The 21,141-nt window shown below is 40.9% G+C and overlaps 1 protein-coding gene across 4 annotated transcripts; it reads right to left on the bottom strand.

Annotated features, from left to right (window-relative positions):
* Window positions 1–86: 86 nt before the first annotated feature.
* On the bottom strand, window positions 87–20,710 carry CSDE1 (cold shock domain containing E1). Of its 4 annotated transcripts, none has more exons than XM_074163192.1 (21): window positions 20,637–20,705; window positions 16,433–16,861; window positions 13,780–13,978; window positions 12,953–13,062; window positions 12,533–12,625; window positions 11,908–12,005; window positions 11,659–11,740; window positions 11,203–11,331; window positions 10,900–11,025; window positions 9,796–10,008; window positions 7,882–8,022; window positions 7,635–7,793; window positions 6,932–7,039; window positions 5,906–6,081; window positions 5,381–5,493; window positions 4,540–4,659; window positions 4,128–4,306; window positions 3,029–3,192; window positions 1,983–2,115; window positions 1,339–1,407; window positions 88–499 (listed from the first exon to the last, which is right to left on the bottom strand). In XM_074163192.1, the coding sequence occupies exons 3-20, from the start codon at window positions 13,976–13,978 to the stop codon at window positions 1,360–1,362; spliced, it is 2,391 nt and encodes a 796-aa protein (XP_074019293.1). In that variant the 5' UTR covers window positions 16,433–16,861; window positions 20,637–20,705; the 3' UTR covers window positions 88–499; window positions 1,339–1,359. The 4 variants fall into 4 exon arrangements, 3 of the variants coding, with proteins under 3 accessions (XP_074019292.1, XP_074019293.1, XP_074019294.1); XR_012463638.1 differs by having other exon boundaries at window positions 99–499; window positions 1,309–1,407; XM_074163191.1 differs by having other exon boundaries at window positions 87–1,407; window positions 20,637–20,710.
* Between the last annotated feature and the right edge of the window lie 431 nt (window positions 20,711–21,141).

Below are 21,141 nucleotides of genomic sequence, written 5' to 3'. Positions count from 1 at the left end.
AAGAACCTCGCTGCGCCTCCGCCGCTTCCGGACACGTGACAGCGGCGAAGGGCGGCACCCCCCGGAAGCAAGACAAGGGCCAGGAATGAGGCTTTTTTCAAAATCAGTAAAACTTTATTCTATTTCCATTCTTTGCCATTAACAGAAAAAAATTGGAGAAAGCAATGTTTGTTTTACAAAGATAATGCATCTCCCAGAGAAGAAAACCCTAAATTGAGAATAGAGGTAACATGAAACCCCCCCCCCCCCAAAAAAAAAAAACCACAGTACTGCCCTCTATTCAAAGAAAGTAACTCCTGATCTTTTTGGTTAAAGTAATACTTAGACCAATCATTCCGTTTTCTTGCTTGATAAAGTGTGACGGGAAATGGAGGGAGGGGCAGAGGGAGGGGGGGAAAAAAGAAAGCACACAGACATCAACTATTTCACCTTGATGAAAGTCTCAATACAGCTATGGAAAGCCTAAGTATTTATTCTTTTACAGTACACTGGGTGCCGGCTGCAAAAAAAAAAAAAAAAGAAAAAAAAAAATGTATTCACTTCAGGCACAACTTCTTTCGTTTTAAATTTAAATCAGTAAAAGAAACTGGGTTTAGAAGCTGCAGTGTTCTAAGCAGCAGCAGATTTGTGCATTGTTTTAAATATATTTAAATTACCACACTGATGGCACACCTCAGCCTTATGAAATTCTGCACTGCACGTCTTTCAGAACGCTACAAAAATAAATCTACCCCAGAAAGAGACTTTCATTGAGCTCTAATAAACTTTGCTGGCTAAAGGACTCAAGTTAAATGAAATATGAAAACATTGTAACATTTGGCCATCAACTTAAGTTATCTGAATGTTCATGCAGATTTTATATAAAGTTGAACTTTTTCCGCCCTCGTACGGTCCTCACAATTGGAGCAGAGTGAGCTGAAGTGAGCCTTCCGCTTCCACTTGGAAGGAAAGACGTAATGCTGCTGAGCACTAAGGCATGGTAATACCTTGGCCAAAATAACAAAGATAAAGCATAGATAATTGTAGTGCAGAATTCCATAAGGTCTACCCGGGTAGAGCTGTCTATAATGTTTACTCACATAGGCAATGTAGATTTGCAGTTACCAGTTGCGTTAAATGCACCATTCAAAACAAGCTTCTAAAATGTGATACTATAAGGCGCCACCTTAAGTTCTCCAGAATGCAACTGTGCATAACTTTAAAATGGTTTCATAAATTTATTTTAAACATAACATGAGAAGGTGTTAAAACTGGTGTAATAGCTTCGTAGAATTTGGAGGAAGGGATGAATAGGGAGATATTCAGTACCCTTCACCAGCCCCCACCACTCAGTCGTACATCGGGTATGGGTTTTGTGGATCAGTCTATAACACCAGCTTGACGGATCTTTCTCTCTGCACCAAATCCCTGCAAGGAAAACAAACCAAACCTTTAGCTCCAGCATCATGGTTTTAAGCAAACCTGTTCTGTTCCAACCAAGTACAGCATCAGCACATGTCTAGTTAACCTCATTTGCCCTCAGAAACAACAGAGATGGTAACAAAACAGGTTCTGTCGATTGCTCTTTATAGTCCTAGATACTTCACAGGTTCCAGACACTTTACTCCTCCTGCTTATCAAGTGGTGACAGAACCTTATGTGAAAGCCAAGATTATCACCCTAGTACCTCTGAGAAGAGGAGCAGGAGGTTTACGAAAGAAAAGGCAAACCAAGATGGCCATATGGGCCAGAACACAGGAAGCAATTGCTTCCTCCTATACTGTGTGCTCTTCTGAAACCACAGCATACCTTACTGACACAGGGTACAGCACCCCTGGCTGCACAAAAATAACCTGGCCTCACACAGTGGGCGAGTAGTTCACTGTGGAAGCAGACACCACATTTCAAACAGTTTAGGCTGCCAACAGAGGAAGCATTATTATGTTATCAAAGTTAAAACACGAACTGCAGTTATTCTGCAAGCCAGCCTCTCTCTTACATACCTTTGAGTTATCCGGTCCCCTAGGCTGACGAAGAACTGTTAGACGAGGAGCATTGGCATCATCCATATTAATGCTCTTTAAACGATTAACAAGTCTATCAGGACGCGGAGCAGCAACAGCCTTGGCGCCTTCACTGTAACAGAGTCAACCACACAGAGCACTGATGACTTTCCAGAGATTGTACAAGCTAATTGATTTATAGTCCATTAGCACAGTCAGTCTCATGCGAAAGCAGACCTTCTGGATGACACCATCTACATCTGCCTCAAAACCACTACTTTAAACACAGGAGTCTGAAAAAGCAGTAGCTCAAAACAAGTCTTCTCCAAAGGGTATTCTTTAGAGAGTAGAGGCATTGCATTTACTCTCACACACACGTAATTAGTATTTCCTACATTTCTGCTACCTTTAACTGGAACAATAAAAGGCTTATGAGTTGCCAGTACATAATGGCATAGCATTAACATCTCTGAAGATTATGAGGACAGAACTTTGGGAGAAAAAAAATTAAGTGTTAGCACTTCTACAGCAACAGGAAACTATCTCTAGCTTAAGCAAAATCGAAATTGAGCGGTTGTCTTCAAAATGTGTAGTTCAGAAGCAAAAAAAAAATAACCATCACCATTAAGAAATGAAAAAAGAAGAACAGTGCCTAACATCATTGTTTTTCTATTTAAAAATGAAACTTGCTCTTCAAGGAACAGGCGGAAGCACTATGTATTATGCTGGCCAGAGAGGTCAGCAACTACATACCATCAGTTTTCACAATTAATTAATTTCTACTCAAAAGGCTGTATCCAAATTCTTGCTATGGGGGGAGTTTCTTAAAAAGAGATTAAAAAAGAACAAGCTATCTGTAATTAAGAAGAGCTGAGAGTTATGCTGCTGCACTGGACACCCTACAAGTGCTGGCGGTTCTCAGGTGAGAGACTGAAATTCAGCGCTCCCGTTGCAGAACAGCCAGCTCAGTTTAGAAGCAGCACACACCCCACTACCACGATGTGGACAGCGAGCCAAAATAAATCACTTTAACTGTAAATCCTCACCAGACACGCCACACATTACAGGCACTGCATTTTCCTGTGCGCTGGTTCAGGATTACTGAGAACTCCACTTCATCCCCAGCCTGCAGCTCCACACCATCCTGAACTTCTTTGACGTGGAAGAAGAGCTTTTTGCTGTCACCCACTTCATAATTAATGAAACCAAACTGAAAACCAATACATCACAAAGTTATTGCTTTCCTCTTGATCCAAACAGATGCAACGAGTTACTCATTATTGCAGTTTAACTACTTCTAGAAAAAAACTCTGAAGTGCCCAATGGAAGAGGAAATGCAATTCTACACTGTCTGGAAACAATACTTCTGGAAGTCTAGGCACTCTTCCTGGGTTTGTAAAGTCACATTTAAACCCCAAAGTCTATAGAACAAGCTCTGAAAACTGCCATAGTCCTGGCAGTTGTATTAAACTGAGAAGAGCACTGCTGCGTGCTCTTTTCTAAGACTCCATTTTAAAAGTCACACATTTGAAACAACCCCATTTTTACTCTCTTGCTGGTGTAAGGAGTCAGTTACTTCCATTTACCATTCCACTCATGCACAAACCAGCAAAACTCATCTAGCCTCTCCATAAATGACTAGAGCTTAGTGCTGCAAAGTAACGATAAAAATAGAAAGTATTCACAGCAGTTAATTTTCTAAACATTCTGAGAGGTAACCAACTAGTGCAATTATCAGTCTTCGCATTTCAGGTGGACTGTTATAGTTGCTTAATGCTGTGAAAAAGCTTCCTCTAGAAGCAGCATATGCGCACTTTTGTTTCTTTTTTAAAACCCCTTTTTAATGCCCTGTTCAGCAGAAACTAGTTTGATTAATTTCTAGGACATCTCAAACCCAGGTCCTTCATAATCAACCACAGCAGGAACTGCCCAGTAGCACCAACGCACCAGCACCAAACCAAGCACTGAGTTCACCTTCACTCAAGTCACATTACACAGATTTGCATAAAGCAGTACTTGGCTTACAGAAGCCTATGTCCCTAGAACCAGAGCACAAAGCAATCCACTTATGCACAAGCTTCCCAGATTCAAGCGCTGGAGTGGGTTCTCATCTGCTCAAGCAGTTTCGCAGCAGCAGTCACTCACCTGATCTTTCACACATTCCACTGTGGCTCTGCGGAATGGCGTGATGTTCACAGCCATCGTCTGCCCATTTTGACCAAGAACACAAAGCTGAAACTTCACTGTCTCTCCCTTTTGCAGACAGTCACCTTTGTTTGCCATTCCAACAATTCCAAACGGGTAGAACTCTCCTTTCATCTCACCTAGAGGAGGGAAAAGTACAAGGCAGAACTGAGAGGCATCCTTTTCTATATGAGAACGTTTAAAATTTATTTCCAGTATTAGAAATTATACTTTTGCTGTCAGCTTAGTGGTATTACTATAGCCTGTAGTGTGAATGTAATCCTCAACACCTCTGTTCACAGTTTATTAAACTTCTAGGCTTCTTGTGCATTTGTGAAAGCAACACTTATAATTTAAAAGCAACAAATCTTACCATCCTCCATGACTTCAATCATGCCCTGGTATTCAGTTTGTGTGGGATCTACACTCCTTAAAGGACGAATTACTTTACCAGAGTAAACAGTTGGATCAGCTTCTTCAGTGATACCATTCACTGAAAAGAAACAGACAGTGCAAGACAGGATGTTCCAGTCACTCTTTATTTTAAAAATAATTAATTAGTGATTCAGATTGAGCAGCAGCCAGTAGTTTGCACTGCAAGACACCTAACGCAGTGCACTATCAGCCAGTAAAACTGGAACAGCTTTAAGGCAGCTGTAAGTAATGACAGCTTTTCTAATCAATACCACGCCGACAGTTCAAACATGGAAGTAGAAAAATACTAGTTTCTCATGAAACTAGAGGCTATGGAACTTGAAAAGCAAATTGAAATATTTTACTACTCTTCCACTGCATTCCCATTCCCTGATCACTTTAATCATTCAATAATCTTTTACGTATGCATTTTTTGCCTCCAAATTTGCCTCCTTAATACCCCCAGCTGCATTCCTCCTGCAATTTTCCTTCTGTGAGGCACAGAAAACTACTGCAATTACTAGTTTGGCTCGTTCTGCCGCCAGGTCTCTTCTTACAACTCTCCAATTGAACAAGACAGAGTAAAGATCCACAGAGTTGCTGCTGTCTACAGGACTCTTGGTCTGTACTTGTCTGTTCTCTGGAAACACAGGCAACGGCTTTCAGCAAATCAATGACCACCACATTAAGCATCATCCTCTTTGTTTAAGCTCCAACTGTAAATAGATTATTAACAAACTCTACCCATCAGCACCTGCTAAGAGCCTTGTAAAAGCAGAAAGTACCAGGTACAGCCTTACCTGCATGTGTTTTGTTCACTTTTTCTGCACTAACTTTGTTTCCTTTGCCTTTTGACAAGCTGTATTCAACAGTGTCTCCAAGTTCCAGGCTATCAATATCACCACAGTATTCACTACAGGAATAGAATTACATACAATTTTGTTTTAGTTACGTGACAACAGTGATGCTCATTCAACATTTACGTAAGTTGATCAGAAAACATTTAACTAGCTTAGTACCTCACATTGTCAAGAAAGTGAAGCATTTCAAAGACACAATACAACTGCATTTTTTGGCCTGGGATTCAGGGGCAGAGAACACCGATTGCTGACTAACAGAAAAGCCCGAGCCAGTCCAGCAGAGATAATAAATGGAACTTGAGACACCTAAGCATATATATACACACACATACATATGTGTGTGTGTGAAGTTCAAATGGGTTTAACAGTCAACCCTACCAAACTCCGCCCCACCCTGCCCCCCCGCCAACCAAACAAAACAGCCTACACACACAAACAAATAGTAATAATAAAATTGCCATTTACCTGTAGTGGAAAAAGATCTCCTTATCATGATTGGCTGTTTCAATAAATCCAAAGTTATCTTTCAGGGCTGCCACATATCCCAAAAGCCTCTTAGAGCTGTAATTGCGTCCAAGCATTCTGACAGAAACAGCTGTTTGCAGACCAGTCCTCTTCACTTCACAAACACTGAACTCAACCTGTTGAAGAGGAGCGTATCAATACTAGAAAGAAAAAAAACCCAACCAAACAAACCACAACCACCACCGAAAAAATCCAGACCTGAAACAACTAATTTCAAAGGTGTGTAGCTCTAATCAATACCTAGGCTCTCCAGGAGAGTCATTTTCTAGCCACTGCTCTCCCATAAACACCTGTCAGTCATGGACATTTACAACATTCCAAAGAGCAGCAGTGACATCTGCAAGGCAGGCCAGCCCACAGCATCAGCTGCTTTTACTCATGTAAGATGAGAACCTTTCTGTTTATGTGATTCACCTCCTTTCACTACACTCATCACCAGTGGCCCACAGGGAGCATGTACCCAGCTTTGCTCACTTCTTTCAGGTTTTTAAAAAACAGTAATCAGTGCCTTTCTAGCATGGCTCCTGAACACTGACAGTTTTCAGGCTGCTCTTCCAGATTTCTGAGCTCTTTCTCCCTTTCCACTGTCTCTCAGGCTAATTTGCCCATAAGGGTACATTCTCCCTCTTCAGTATTCATCTCAAAGTCTTCAATGGTAAGTTTCTCTTGATTATTCAGAAGCGGAGTCTACTATCTAAATGATACAGATTCCTTATTTAAAAAGCATCATTTACATACTAAGACACTTTTTTTTCCTATGTGTATCACCAGGTATTAGGATATTTTTCTAGTTTTAGAGAAGATTAAGCCACTCAAACCTAGGACAAAAGAAAAGAAATGGCTGACATTACGCACGTCTTATCCTTCATTTGTTCCAAAAGGGGGAACAAATCCAGTAACAAGGAAAAAAAAAAGCAGCTCACATCTCACAATGCACAGAAAAGTATTTCCTAATGGTATACTTACCTTATCTCCTATCTGGGGATTAGCAGATCCTTCCACATCCTTGGCCTGGTAAGGAATGGTCAATTTTACTCCACAGTCATCATAAACAATTATTCCATCCTCAGCTTCCTAAAAACAAGACATTACAATTCAGCAATAGGTGTCTTATTTGTAAGCAAACAACTTTACTACGTACAATTCAAGTACTGCTCATTTGAGTCACAGTGTTTTTTCACTAACTGCTCGGTAACTGGTGAAAAACACAACAAAGCCATCAACTCTGAGTAAGACGCTTTAAATGATATTAGACAATATTTTTAAAGAAAGTATTACCACCACTTCCAGTTAAGTATTGAATGGAAGTTTAATTATTCTGGGAACGTTTAAAACAGCATGACAAAACAACAGAGGTTTTCCTCCAGCCCTAGAAATTTAATTTTAACCAATTCTATCTTGTATCATATATAGTAGGAAGTAGAAAGAAACTTCGCATCAAGTTCTTGGAAATTACCCTCAACACCATGATCACTAACGATGCTTTTATTATCTAGTTCCACACAAGTTAATTTCACTGACTGCTGTCATTAGCTATTCAATGTAGTTCACATTCATACAGGATGAACAGCGCTTCAAAAAGTTGCATTACAGATTCTAAGAAAGCAGCCTCATTCTCCAAAGCTGGGAACATAGAACAGGTACTTCAAAAGCAGAAGAGCAGCATTACCTTCTCTTTGCCTTTATTTGGGCTAGTGGCTTTGGCTGGAGTGGCTTCTTTGTCTATAGTGCCCACAAAACGGTGATCTGATTGGGTGTGGAAAGAAACCGTGCCCTTTGGAAGTTTTTTAATCCTTATAGCATGATTTCTTTGGGCAGACAGCATATCCTGAAAAACAAGATGGATCAGATTTTAGACAGACTGCACATATTTGTGAAATCTTACCTTTTAAAGGAAAAGTATTAATCTCACTTACAGGAACAACAGTGAACTCTACTTCATCAGAAATATGGAGTTGATTTCCATCCATAATTTCACTGAAGTGAAAGAACATGCGAGCGTCCCGGTCCACACATTTAATGAAGCCAAAGCCATCTCTCATTGCAGCAATCACACCCTGAAAATAGTCAAATGGACAATTAGAGTTTTACTACCAGTATGCGACATCTGTCTGCAGGTTCTCCACATCTGTCTGTGGAGAATGTAACGATCCGAAAACAAGGCCTGAGCTCTACGAATACACTTCTTGGCATATGCAATATGCTTTCTCACAAACTGCAGTGCTAACAGCTGTGGTCAACCTGAAATGCAAACAAGTCGTACTTACCTAGTTTCTCTACTTAAATTGTTATGAAGTGGAAAAGATTAATTTAAGCCATTAACAAGAAGGACTACAGTTAAAGAATCTGACATTACTACTACACTGAGAACACAGTCTGGAAGGGGGTAACTCTACAAATACATGCATCATCTATACAAATATATATAATACATACATAAACACATACACACACACACACACACACACGAACCTACATAAAAAGGAAATAAAACCAGTGGTTGAAGGGAAGAGAAAACCCATCAGGCTTCCAGACACAAATGAAGAAATTAAAAACCTTTCTAACAAAGAAGTTTTCTAAGACCACCATATCCATTGATGCATATTACAGTAATCGTGTTTCGGAATATTTTAGTGGCCTTCCTGGTAATCACTAGAAAAGGAATGCTGAATGACAAATCCATTTCTCACCCTGACTGCTGTTTAAGAAAAAGCCTCCTTAAACTTGCTGAAAGAGTTCATTACTCAAGTTCATAAGAACTAGTACCAGATCACGCCAGAGGTATTGAGCTCACGAACATACTCAGTTCAACTCAGTTACTACAGAGCCTTTAACGAGTCTCAGGGAAGGTTTATAGGATCTGAATGACAATGCAAAGATACTTTCCACCTTTAGGAACATTCTTCTCTTATACAGTTTTCACAAACTCAGGAAGATCAGCTAACCTTTCTAGAAGGAGCCAACACTTGTCACTTCAATGACAGCTCAATTCAGGAGGGCAAATGTATCTAGCCAGAGTAGGAATATAAGAAGTCTGTAAGGTAGAATGCCAAGAACTGAGAGGCTGAAGTCAAAGCTCAGTGGTTTTCTTAAAGCAAAGGGTCCTTAATTCACAGCATACCGAGGTGATAGCACTGTAATTGGACTCCAATTGAAAAGGCAAACGTACAGTCTAGTTGGAACAAAACCAAAATACTAAATTACAGGAATGAAAGATATTCTTTAACACCGATTAGCACACCCACATCCATCTTAGTCCCTGTAAGCCACAAAGAGGTTTCTGCACGTGACAGAACGCAGCTCTTCACTATCCTTCTGCTGGACCCTCAGAGCGAGGGATTGGTCAAAAACCATGAAATCCAAGAGCTGCACACAGTACCTCCTCTGAAATCTAAGGCTTTTCACTACCTGAACCACAGCAGCCCCAGGTTCTTCCAGCTTTCCCAAGGAACATGAGTAGTTATCTATTTAGACTCAAGCGTTTGAATTTTTAAATTAATAGTTCAAGATCGCATTACTTCTGTCTGCTATAATCAGCTAGCAATGCAAACCAAAAGGGCCAATCAAGGTCTAATTTTCTAATACGATTTCATTTACTCAGTAGTTAACTTTTTATTCTTTTAAAGGAAAGACGCACAGCATTAATTCTGACTTTTATACCACTTAAGCACTTTTGAACTTTGAAGTGTACATCTGAGGACTGGATTTTGGAAAAGGCAATGGAAGACATTACTGATTTTCACATTAAATCATTGTTTAAGACAACACACCCCCCCTTGTTTTACTTTGATTTCCCCTCAACAGTTAAAATTTTAAAGATAGATACTTGCCATTTCCCTAGTTTCATTAGTAAACTGGAAAGTATTGGGGAGAACCTCAATATTGGTGGCTCGTTCCAGTTTGTCACGTCTGTCTGTTGAAATATTGAATCGAACGTGGTCACTTTCCAGCAAGGTCACCTTGGATTTTGTATCTTTGTCTCCAAATGGAAGTTCTTTAGGAATCACAAAATCGACTTTGATGCGGCCAGGTAATGGATCACTCTAGCAGACAGAAAACCCAACAGGGAAAGTTAGTTCACCTACACCACTCACCATAACTGCAGACAGAATAGCTGGCAAAATACTAATGCTAACAGAAGTACGGATGGCACCAAACAGCTGCAAGACTCAGACCACTACCCCTAATTTATACCACTCCTGATCTATTTTACTGTCCATAGCCAAATGTAAGGTCATTTTTGGTGGTGGTGGTTGGGGTTTTTTGTTTGGTTTTCGGTTTTGTTGTTGCTCTTGCTGTTTGATTGTGGTTGTTGGTTTTTTTTAAGCACCAAGCACTTATTACCAAAGAAATTAAGACTCTATTTCAAGAATTAGATTTATAACCATACTTAGAACACTTCTAAAAGGAAGTGTCTTTCTTATTAAGTGTTCAAAACACACAAAAAACCTGACCCCAAACCTTCCCAAAACAACAATGCAGACTCATCTAAAACCTTAAGGGAAGTGCTTGTGTATACTCTGTCCTCAAAGCCAAGTTTTCCTCCAAAAACTCATTAACTGTTAATGCTCACAGAAATCTATAAATCAGGATTATTCCAGCAAATATTTTCTCCCCTTTTCCCTATGCTTTTGCCTTAAAGATATATCCTAAACCCACAAAATTCAATGGAAAGTATTTGAAACATTAAAGAAAACACACGCTCCCCAACGTACCACTGCCCTAATTCTTGCTCTTTATAACCTTTAGAAAAACTGCACACTGCGACTGCTACTGTTGGTTGTTACAGGTTAAGTACAAGCTTACTCCTTTACTCTGGCACAATGCTTATGTATCACTGTTACAGGTAAGGGGGAACAATTGTACTGTTTGACTGGAATTCAATACAATCAATACAACATTTCACATAAATTAAAGTAAATACTGAAATTCACCTGGTTTTTGCTGGGTACTTTTGGAATTACTTTGGTTACAGTTCCTTCAAAATGTTCAATGCTGATATCTTCAAAAATGACAGTTCCTTGAGGCAGCAGTCTGACATCTGTTGCAACTTCTTTACCCTAAAAGCACAAAATCAGTTAAACACCCATACAGAAGAGCTAAGGTAGCAGACATTTTCCAATGAACTTCCCCCCACCCCCTTTTTCTTCTTTTTTACAAGTGAATTTAAGAAAACAGATAGCTGTCCAGTTATGCCCTAGGATCTTGTCTTCAGCTTTTACTGGATTTCGTCTTACATTTCTGTCTTTGATTGTAAACTCCACATCATCACCAGGCTGTAAGGCTTCTAGGTCACCTTTAAATTCACTATAGTGAAAGAATATCTCCTTCACGACATCACCCCTCTCAATAAATCCAAAGGCTTCCTAAGAACAGAACAAAGTGTTTAATAAATTGCCTGTTCTCTTAGCATACCAAGACAAAATTTTACAGGTTCTATCAAACACAATGAAAAACTATGACATACCAGTATAGCAGACTTATGAGTGCACACAGCTAACAGATTACCACAAGAAATATACAAACAGAAATAAACGGGACTTCCAAAGATTAGCTGTTTAAATCGTTTCACCCAGTTAACACCCCCAGCTCCAAACTGTTAATAGCTCTTAACTCCCTAAATACATTACTTATCAGTTTCCAGAATAGCATTTAATTTTCAAATGACACTTTAAAGCTAAAGCATCACTTACTTTCATGGCACAGACTACTCCTTGACAGCGGGCTTGTTTCTTTTTTAATAGCATAATGTTACGAGCACTTACAGCACCAGTACTGGAGGGGAAAAAAAAAAAATAAACAGAGGAAACCTGAAACAACTCAAAACTAGAGCAAAAATTAAGCTTATATTTCATAATGTCATTTCAGTTCGTGGAACAGGCATGAATTGCTGCCTGCCTACTAAAACAAAGTATCAATTCAGAAAAGCAATACCAACTTACTGTTTGTTTGTATCAATTACAAAGTTTATTTTATCTCCTGTTTCCAGCTGTACATTTCCTTCAACATCCTCTGGGGTGTAAGTCAGGTAAAATACTTCCTGTAAATTAACAGTTACTAATATTAGTCTATTTGCAGAATAGTTGTTTCAAAGAAATATTAACACAGTTTTGTTTAACAGCAATATTTGCTATTAAATAGTTAATCTAGTGAGAAAATAAAAAATGGTCAAACATGGCATGCAGAAACATTCTTTTTTCCATCGTGCTGTTTTGATGAGTCTGTAACAAGCAACTTAAGATGAAAGGTTCGTACGTGGCCATCTTTAAATGTCAATTTCTAAACTTTGAAAGTTAAAGATAGGGACACATGAACATTACATAACCCAGCTTCATTAAGTTTTAAAAGAGAAAAACAACTATTTGGCTCTATATAAAGTTCTCCATAGATGAAAGCAAGTAAGCTAACATTTCTGTTTGTATTAATTACTAAAGCATGCTTTTTTTTTGGCCAAGAACTACAGTTCTTAGCCGTGTCAAATGTCTACATTAAATTGCATCAATTTTTTTGCTCATAGACCACAGTGATGGATCAGTGAAGAGTTCAAGTAAAATACATAAGCTTTACCCCATTACGTTCGTAGCATACACTCCCTGTTGGACTCTGACCCGGGGCAGCTGGAGATTTACTCTCTAAATTGTGAGGAACAGCGCACACAACCTACCAGTCAAAAAAAAAATCCATTGCTAGTCATTTCAGGAGCAGCATTGTTGAATACAAAATGAATCTCAGTATCCTCTACTACACACTCAGGGACAGGGAATGCCACGCTGCAGTTTCAATCTTACAGAACACCCATTGACTGTGAGAACTGACTGGAGCTCAGTAAGAGCTCAAACTGAACCTCTGAATTTTTATCAGAACAAGAGAAGTATCTTTCAATGTAACTGAATACTGTATGTAGTTACTATGCATGCTAAATGAATCTAGCCTTCAGTACTGGAGCAAAGGATGGAAATTATGCATCTATAGAAAACAGGCACTAACTTGTCCATTTATTCGTTCTTCAGGTAATATTTCTGGTTTTATCTTCACCAATTTAATAGCAATAGGTTTTCCAGTTCGGCGATCAGAAGACACTTCAAACTCAACGTCATCTACAAGACAATCAAACATGGTAATGGCGTTACAGAGTTTTGTGTTTGTTGTTTTTTAAATCACTGAATTGTTACATTTCATAATTCACCGCTTGTAACCAAACACCACAAAGTAAAACTCTGGTGCTTTTGTTACCAGGAAGGACACACTATTTGCAAATACTTCTCTGGTTATCCTGCATATTCACTCCTGCTGCTAACGAACTATTCTGTTGTAATGGTTTGCCCCTCAATAATTACACACACACACACATATTATAAAGCAGGCTTCACACTGAAGTTCAGACAACATAACATATGCCATTAAGCAGTTCAGAAACTTCACTGACACATTAATTAGTAGCATGAAGTAGCAGCCTCCCTATTCTGAAAAACAACAGTCCACCTTCAAACTAATTTTAGAAAAAAAGAAATAGCGTACATGAGGTATATAATTCCAGAGTCTAAGTGCTTGCTTCCATCTCAGTTACACAAGTTTGACCTAATACCACACCTTTCCCAGGATGGCCACAATTGCATTAACATAAGCTGTACAAAGCTTTAGTGCTGATGAGAGACCTTTACAGGAGTGGTAGATTTTTTAATTCAATTGTTTCTTTAGCCCATCAGAAGCAACAGCGTGCACCTGTTCATGCCACAAGGCAAAAGGATTTTCTACAGCAAGTGAAAGAGACTTGTTTTCATGCAGTCAAGCAGCTCTGAAAGTTGCCCAATTACCTCCTACTTTGAGCTCCTGTAAGTTGCCATTGTACTGTGAGCAGTGGAAGAACAGTCTGGCTTGCCGTTCTGAACACTGAATGAATCCATACGAGGTCAGCAGTTTTTCTATAACCCCAGTCTCACGCAGTGCTGCCGAAGTACCATTGGGGTACCCGTTGTGTCCATTGTTGTGGAGAAGGTTTGGATCAAAGCTCATCTGTTTAAAAGAAAGCATGGCGGTGGGGGGAAACACAAAAAACATTACTTAAAATAAGTTTCCTTTCTTCACGTCCACATAACAGAATAACACACACAATGAGCTTGTATAAGTTATTGTAACAAGCGAATTCTAACCATTTTTAAAATAGAGTAAGAACACCAAAGCAGTCAAGCTTCTGTAAAACAATAATCCTTAAAATTCAGACAGGCAACGTGTATAAAATAGCCCAGAAACACAGCCCCAAAATAAAGCTTGCTTTGACCAAAACACACTTCTGACTTTCTTCAGTATTATATCTCAAAGTACTCCTACATTCGCTATTTCACATCAGAGCCTGAAAATACCTAAAGTATCTGCTCTTCCAAATTAAACAGGTAATTATGAAAATGCAATGGTTATGAAGCAACAGAACTAGGTTCACAACCCTGCAAAGTTTGTCCCCTGTTTGTTCAGTCTTTCATACTAAAAAAAAAAATGGGTTTAGGTATTTAAACATTTTTGCAGTTATAGAATTAATACCCAGAATTAAACTAACATTTCTGTGGCACAGGAGCTCAAGTGCTAGAGAAACTAAGAAAACTTGAAAACAGCATTAAAATAAAAAAGCTGTCGTGAACTGTTAAATTAACTTACACCCTTTAAAACTTTTTTTCCTTTTTTTTGGGGGGGAGAGGGAGGCGCTGTCTCTTTTCAAGGCACATACTCAATCTTGAAACATTCACAAGTCCCTTTACTAACTCATTGGCAGCTTGATGTGCAAGTCTCATTTTTAAAGCAAGCCATTTCCATTTAGAAGTTAGCAATTAAATCAGTTTAAATGTATTATACCTCACCAAACACTTTCATTCAAAAAAGACTACTGAAGCACACACCCCCCCGTCAATATGCATCTTAAAATACAGTATTGGAGAGCTTTACTTGCTGCAGTTTTTAGCATATTTGTTTTGGAAACAGAATGAGACTGTATCTGTTCTCTGCTTTCTTGTTGCACCAAGCAGAAGAGATTCCATGTTAGTCAGCAATATGTTCATTGGAGATAAAAGACATCTGATTAACTTAGGGTAAGAAGAATGACCATTTTCCAACACAGACACTGGGTTACTCAAAGTATAAAAAGGTATCGTTATGGCATGTCTCATTATGCTATTTGGAAATCAGTTTAAAAGCAATCAAAGAGCACCACTCCAGTATATGAACTTTCATCTTTTGAGGAAGGCAAGCCCCAGGACATTCCATGCACAAGAGGATGTCTTTGTGCAAAGGCAACAGTTGAAGTGTGTGATTTTAACCCATCCTAGACTTTGAAATTATTTTCAAAAATAAATTGGTCCTGCAAGTAGGTTGGCTGGGAAAAAGGAAAATGATACATTATTATACCTTTTCCCAGGAGAATAGGCAAGACCATTAACCCATTCTGAAAGCTCAAATCAGCATGACAAATGCTTTTTGTGAGTCGTTTACAAAATGCCCACATCACATCTCTAATGCAAGGTAAGTACACCAACACACACACCCCTGCCACAGAAATTAAGTAACGACTGCTACTAAAGGTATATCACATACAGAAAACGACAAAAATCTACCTAAAAATCAAGTTCAGAATAGCCTGTTCTAGGATTAGAAAACCACACTGCTGTAATCTCTTCCTCAAGGACTACCATTGCATGATACCATTTGAACAGTTTGAGTTTAAAGGAGTATTAGTAGTATAGCACAAAGAGCGCATCATTAATCATCTAAAGCCTGACAATTTAAGTGCAAACAAAAACACACTCCTCAGGGTGGCACTAAGATTTGCTGTAGAGAGAGAGAGACACGATAACATTGGCAGCTTTTCCAAATGCTTGTCATATTCCTAGACCTGTTCAAGCATAATGTTATAACAGAACACAACAAAAAAAAAAAAATCAAACACAAAGTCTATTTATACCTATGACCAGGAGTACTGTCATAAAACTTTAAGAAATTTCTAGTAATAAGCTATTAATGTAAAACAATACTTGCTTGGACCTACCATAACACAGTTATATACTGTATCATGATGACTACCTGCCTGTGCTGTCCGCTCCCAACAGCTGACCTGTCCGTTCACAAGAGTAAGAACTGTGAACCCCACCAGTACACATACTCAGAGGAAGAAAAACAAACTGTGCAGTAAGGTTTAAAGATGACTAAATGGAGGTTATTTGAAAAAAAAAAAAAAGGGGGGGGGGGGATTGGTACCACAACACTACTGTTACTGGAGGAGAGAAACGTTAATAACCAGCTGTCTAGGACTGTAAGTATTGTTAAATAGAACCATATTGCAGGTACTATTAATTTAGCATACTTCTAGTAAACCAACATAACAGCAAATAACTGCTAAAAAAAACCACCCTAACAAAACTCACACCCTCTATTGACAACTTAAATTTAGAAATATATATAACTCTTTATAACATATGTACCAACCTCGCAGTGATATTCAAATATTGCACTTTCAGTAGTATTAGCCGATTCTTCTGTTTCAGCACAAGTTTCTAAAGATGAAGACTGTTATTATTTAAAAAAAAGAAAGAAAGAAAGAGAGAAAGAGGAAAAAAAGAGAGAAAGAAAGCAAGAGAACGTGATATATCAAGCTAATAGAGAACAAGCGCTGCTGCCCTGGGCAGTTTCAATACAGCACTGGAGAAAACAAAGACTATTAGCAGCGTTGGGACGTGCTCTTTTGAAGCTGTTGAGTAGGCACAAACTTCTTGTTTCAGATCAAGCCTTGTATCTTCAGTGTAAGTTTCCTCTTCTTTGGTCTTGAGTTGTTGTTACGATGTGGTATATTCTTTTCCTGATCTGAACTTGAAGCAGCAGTTTCAGGTGGTAAATTCTGTTCTGTTCCACTTCATACTGGAGAAAGGAAAGAGACACACACACTAAGTATCACCTTAAAATAAATTATCCATCAGTCATAGGTGTTCCTACAAACAGGTGCATTTCCTCTACCTTAATACTGTAGGTTTGATCCACGCTAGGAAAGACTGTTTTACACATATATTTGGCATTCTCATTTTCAGTTTTGTTTTCCAAGAAACTCCAAGCCAGTGATATGGTATTTTCAATTTTAAACTCTTCAGATGCAGTTAGGCATTTCAGGAAAAGTCCCAATTTGTAAAATTAAAAGAGCAACTTCATTTTGATGAATAGCAACATCATTTAATGCAAGTCTTAGTCCTCCTACCAGTAATTTTATGTGGGTGCCATCTCATAATTTAATTAGTAAGTGCTTGCACAGACCTTCAGAGTAGCAATAGGGTTTATGTTTGTGTGGGAATTAGAACTTCCTGACAATTTTTCTTCCAAAAGGTAAGTCAAGGACTAGCAATACCTGAAGCACCTTTAGCTTTGTACACAAATAAATTTCTCAATTATATGTACAGATGCTGTACATCTGTTCTACACAGACCATACGCACCCTGGCACAGCATGTACAATAACTGCAGAGCCATTCTCTGGACTTCTTAAAACACTGTTTGCAAAATATTGATTACGTATAGATAATATTTGTGTAGATAACGTAAGAGAGACACCTCTGCAACAGTAACTAGATAATAATTCCTTCCTAAAGTTTTCCAGAACCACTTTGCATTTTCATGAGAAAGCAATTTAGACAAATTGCCACCTACCACATTAAACTGAAACATTATAGAAACAGAAGCTTTTTTTTTTTGAGAAATAAAACCAAGTTTTGATTTGAGTTTGTTAACTCAATACATATAGAGAAAAAAAAAAAAAGTGGTAACATTTTTGTGGACAAAAGTTGCTAAGATGCAGCACAGCTATGAACCTATGGATAAACTTGCATGTTATGCAGTAATCTAAAGGTATGAAGCATCAGAGCACAACTCTTTCCCAAGTCACTCGACAAGTCCCACACCAAATGAGCAAAAACATGGACAAAGCCTATTTCTCCACTATGGTGGGAAAGTGAACTTCACAATTTGCATTGAGCTTTGAATTCCCTTTAGTGAACTTGAAAAAGTCAACTTAAGTGACTGAAACATGAATACAAAGAAATTTAACTCTCATCACAGTGAAAATGCTGACTGCAGTCAGCTATGACAAGTAAGAACTCTAAACCCCAAAAGGACACAATGGCTGCATGCAAACTCATCACCCAGTTTTCACAAAAGTCTTTATTTCAATGACTTCTCCTCCAGATGAAGGATCTTCCTTTAGTCACTACTCTGAAAAACTTTCTGCTGACCAAGTTTTCTTGTCAGACCACTATATATACATGAATGAGACTAGGTAAGAAAATGGATGAGGGCTGCACAAATCAGTATCTGGTATGAAAGGTTTGCAGTGAAAGATTCAATTGAAAAAAAAAAAAACTTTTAAAAAAAATCAGAAAACACAAAGCTAGTGCAAAAATAACAGGATCACTAGACTTTTCACATACGTCTGTATTACATTCAGGCAACTGTTACCACGATCTCTTTCAGGATAGTACTATTTTTTGGGCAGCATTTCACATCTCAAATGAGCATCCCCCGAACCAAGTTCAGGAGAAATGAAGGAGGCATTCACTGTACCAGGGGAACTGCACAAAGACACTTCTTATTCATGTACTTCTCCCTCATCTAATTAGACTAATATTATTAGAGTTCTACAAGAGCTGTAACTTGTATCACATTACATTTCTCATTTTTCTGTGCACAGACTACACTAAATTTTAACAGAATAATCAAAACACCTCTTCTGCCCAAAGATGACTAAAGCTAATTTTTTCAGGTAATGGAATAAGGCATAAGCTTTTGCCTTAAACGTCAGTTCAATGTGATAACAAGATTGGTTTACTACACTTCAGTAATTATAAAAAATGGGGTTATCAAGCAAGCATAACTCAAGTAAAAAAAAAAAAAACAATCAACAAACAAAACTCTTACTGTGCGTGTCTGCCTCAAATTCTTACTTTTTAATTCAGCTACTATAAATACTCCTCCAAACTGTAAACAGCCTAAGCAGCTACCCAGCTCCCAAGTCACACTGGGTTCTGCATTTGTATATTTACAGCTGAAAGGATTAATGAAAAGACAGGGAAGAGCTGTACAAGTCCTGTTCTTGAAGTCTTTCAGACACAAATTTTGGTCAATGACAGTAACTCACACAAAGCTGTTCACAGCTGGAAACCATCTATACAGCCTAACAGTAGAACTTGCTGGGTTACACTGCTTTGTTTACCATTCTCTTCACAAAAAGAGGTAACTGGAAGAACATGTATTTTACTGGATTAGAACACATGCTTCTAGAAATAGCCATCTCTTACATGAATAAGATGAAATTTAATAAAAATTACACTTTATATTTTCGGTATGCACGTACAACACAACTATTAGATGTTACTTGGAGATAAAGCTCTTGCGTATTATTTCAGATGAATACTGGAAAGCAGTGCTGAACACTTGCTCTTTGAGCACCCCAAACAATAAATGACAGCTATGCAATCAGCTACTAACATTCACTAGATTAGTGATGCCACTTTTACATAAAATAAAAACCACATCTATAGGAAAACAAAAAGTTAAACATCTTCCAAGGACATCTGTAAAGACACGTATACACATGGAATCATTTAAAAAAACATTAATCCGAAAAATCCGGTTTCTTTTACCGGGCCTGGGGCTTGGGAAAGCACCCTGTGCTGGTTATTACTGCAGACGACAGAAAGCGGGCCCCAGACCGGCAGACTCGCCGCAGGCCTTCCGCCGGGGCCTGCGGCTGGGCCAGCGGCGGCCCTGCAGCAAGATGGTGGCCGCGGAGCGGGGCGGCGGGCCCGGCCGAGGGGCGGTGCCAGCGGCCGCGGCCAGCGGCGCTGGAGCGGGGGCTGCCGGCGGCGGGGGGCAGCCGGCCCACGGCCGAGGCCTACGCTATGACAGCGCAAAGGCGCAGGGGGGCCGCGCCGGGCGCCGCCGCTTCCCGGCCTGGGGTCAGGGCAGGCCTGGTGGAGGGAGTAGCCGCCCGGCCGCCCTCCCCGCACACAAAGGGGGGCGATGGCGGCCGCTCCCCCGCACACAAAGGGACGGGGCCTAGTCCCCGCGCCGGGCGGGGCCGCGCGTGGCACGCCGGGAGCCGCAGTCCGCCCCCAGGAGCCCCCGCGCCGGGGCCCCACCCGCGGCCTGCCGGGACCCGTAGTCTCCGCGGCACCACCCCCGGCCCGCCCGCCGCCCGATGGCCTGCAGGCCCCAGGCAGCCCCGCGGCCGCCAGGCCGCGCAGCGCGCCGGGAAAGCGAGTTCCAGCGCGGCCACGGCCCCGCCCTCGCGGCCGGGGAGCGCCCCCGCCCTGAGCGCTCCGGCGGCGGCGCGTCCCCCCACAGGACGCCGGGAAGCGTAGTGCGCACGCCACCGCGGCCCAGCCACCCGCGACTGCCGGTACTTCCGTCCGCAGCGGCGGCGGCGGCGGCGGCCTCCCGGGCGGGCACCCACTCGCCCCCCGCGCTCCGCGCAGCCGAGGGGAGGCCGTGGGCGCCTTTACCTCGCCGCGACGGGCGGTACACAGGGGCCGGGCCCAGAGGTGCCCTCTGCCTCCTCCGCCGGTTCCCAGGGGCCGCCGTGTCCCCTCAGCGTCGCGGGCGCGACCCGGGCGGCGCCGGGAGCCGCGGCGGCCGCCGCCCGCTGTACTCACCCCAACAGCTCAGCGCCCCCGCTCCAGCGCCGCCATGAGCAGCACGGCACCGCACGTAGGAACAGACCCGGCCTCTCGCGAGACCGCGGGCGGGGCCGCGCCTGCGCACACGGCCGCCCGCCTGCTGCGCATGCGCGTCGCCACAGCGGCTGACTGCGGGGGCGCGCGCAGAGGGCTGCGGCGCGCGAGCAGCCTCCCCCCTCAGCAGCACGCGCCCCGCGGCTCGGCTCCCCCCGTGGAGCGTATTTAAACTCCTCCTGCTAATTAGGGCCCACTCCTAATGAATAATCAACTCATCAGTCAAAGCAACTGCTGATCAGTTTCCAGTTTCTGAGGAACGTTCACCTCCTCCGGGATAACGAAGGTAAAACCACAGCGTCACCGGCGTTTCCAATGATGTTAATTTAAAACAGATAAAATGCAACACTTTTGGTCACAGTAATTTTTCCCTGGGGCAAGGTAGGGGTGCAAAAGGCTTGGGTACACACAGAACAGACAGAATGAC

The sequence above is a fragment of the Numenius arquata genome, chromosome 24 (assembly GCF_964106895.1).
Source record: "Numenius arquata chromosome 24, bNumArq3.hap1.1, whole genome shotgun sequence".
Lineage (NCBI taxonomy): Eukaryota > Metazoa > Chordata > Aves > Charadriiformes > Scolopacidae > Numenius > Numenius arquata.
Note: the sequence above shows the minus strand (reverse complement) of the source record. Positions and strands in the feature narration are given on the sequence as shown.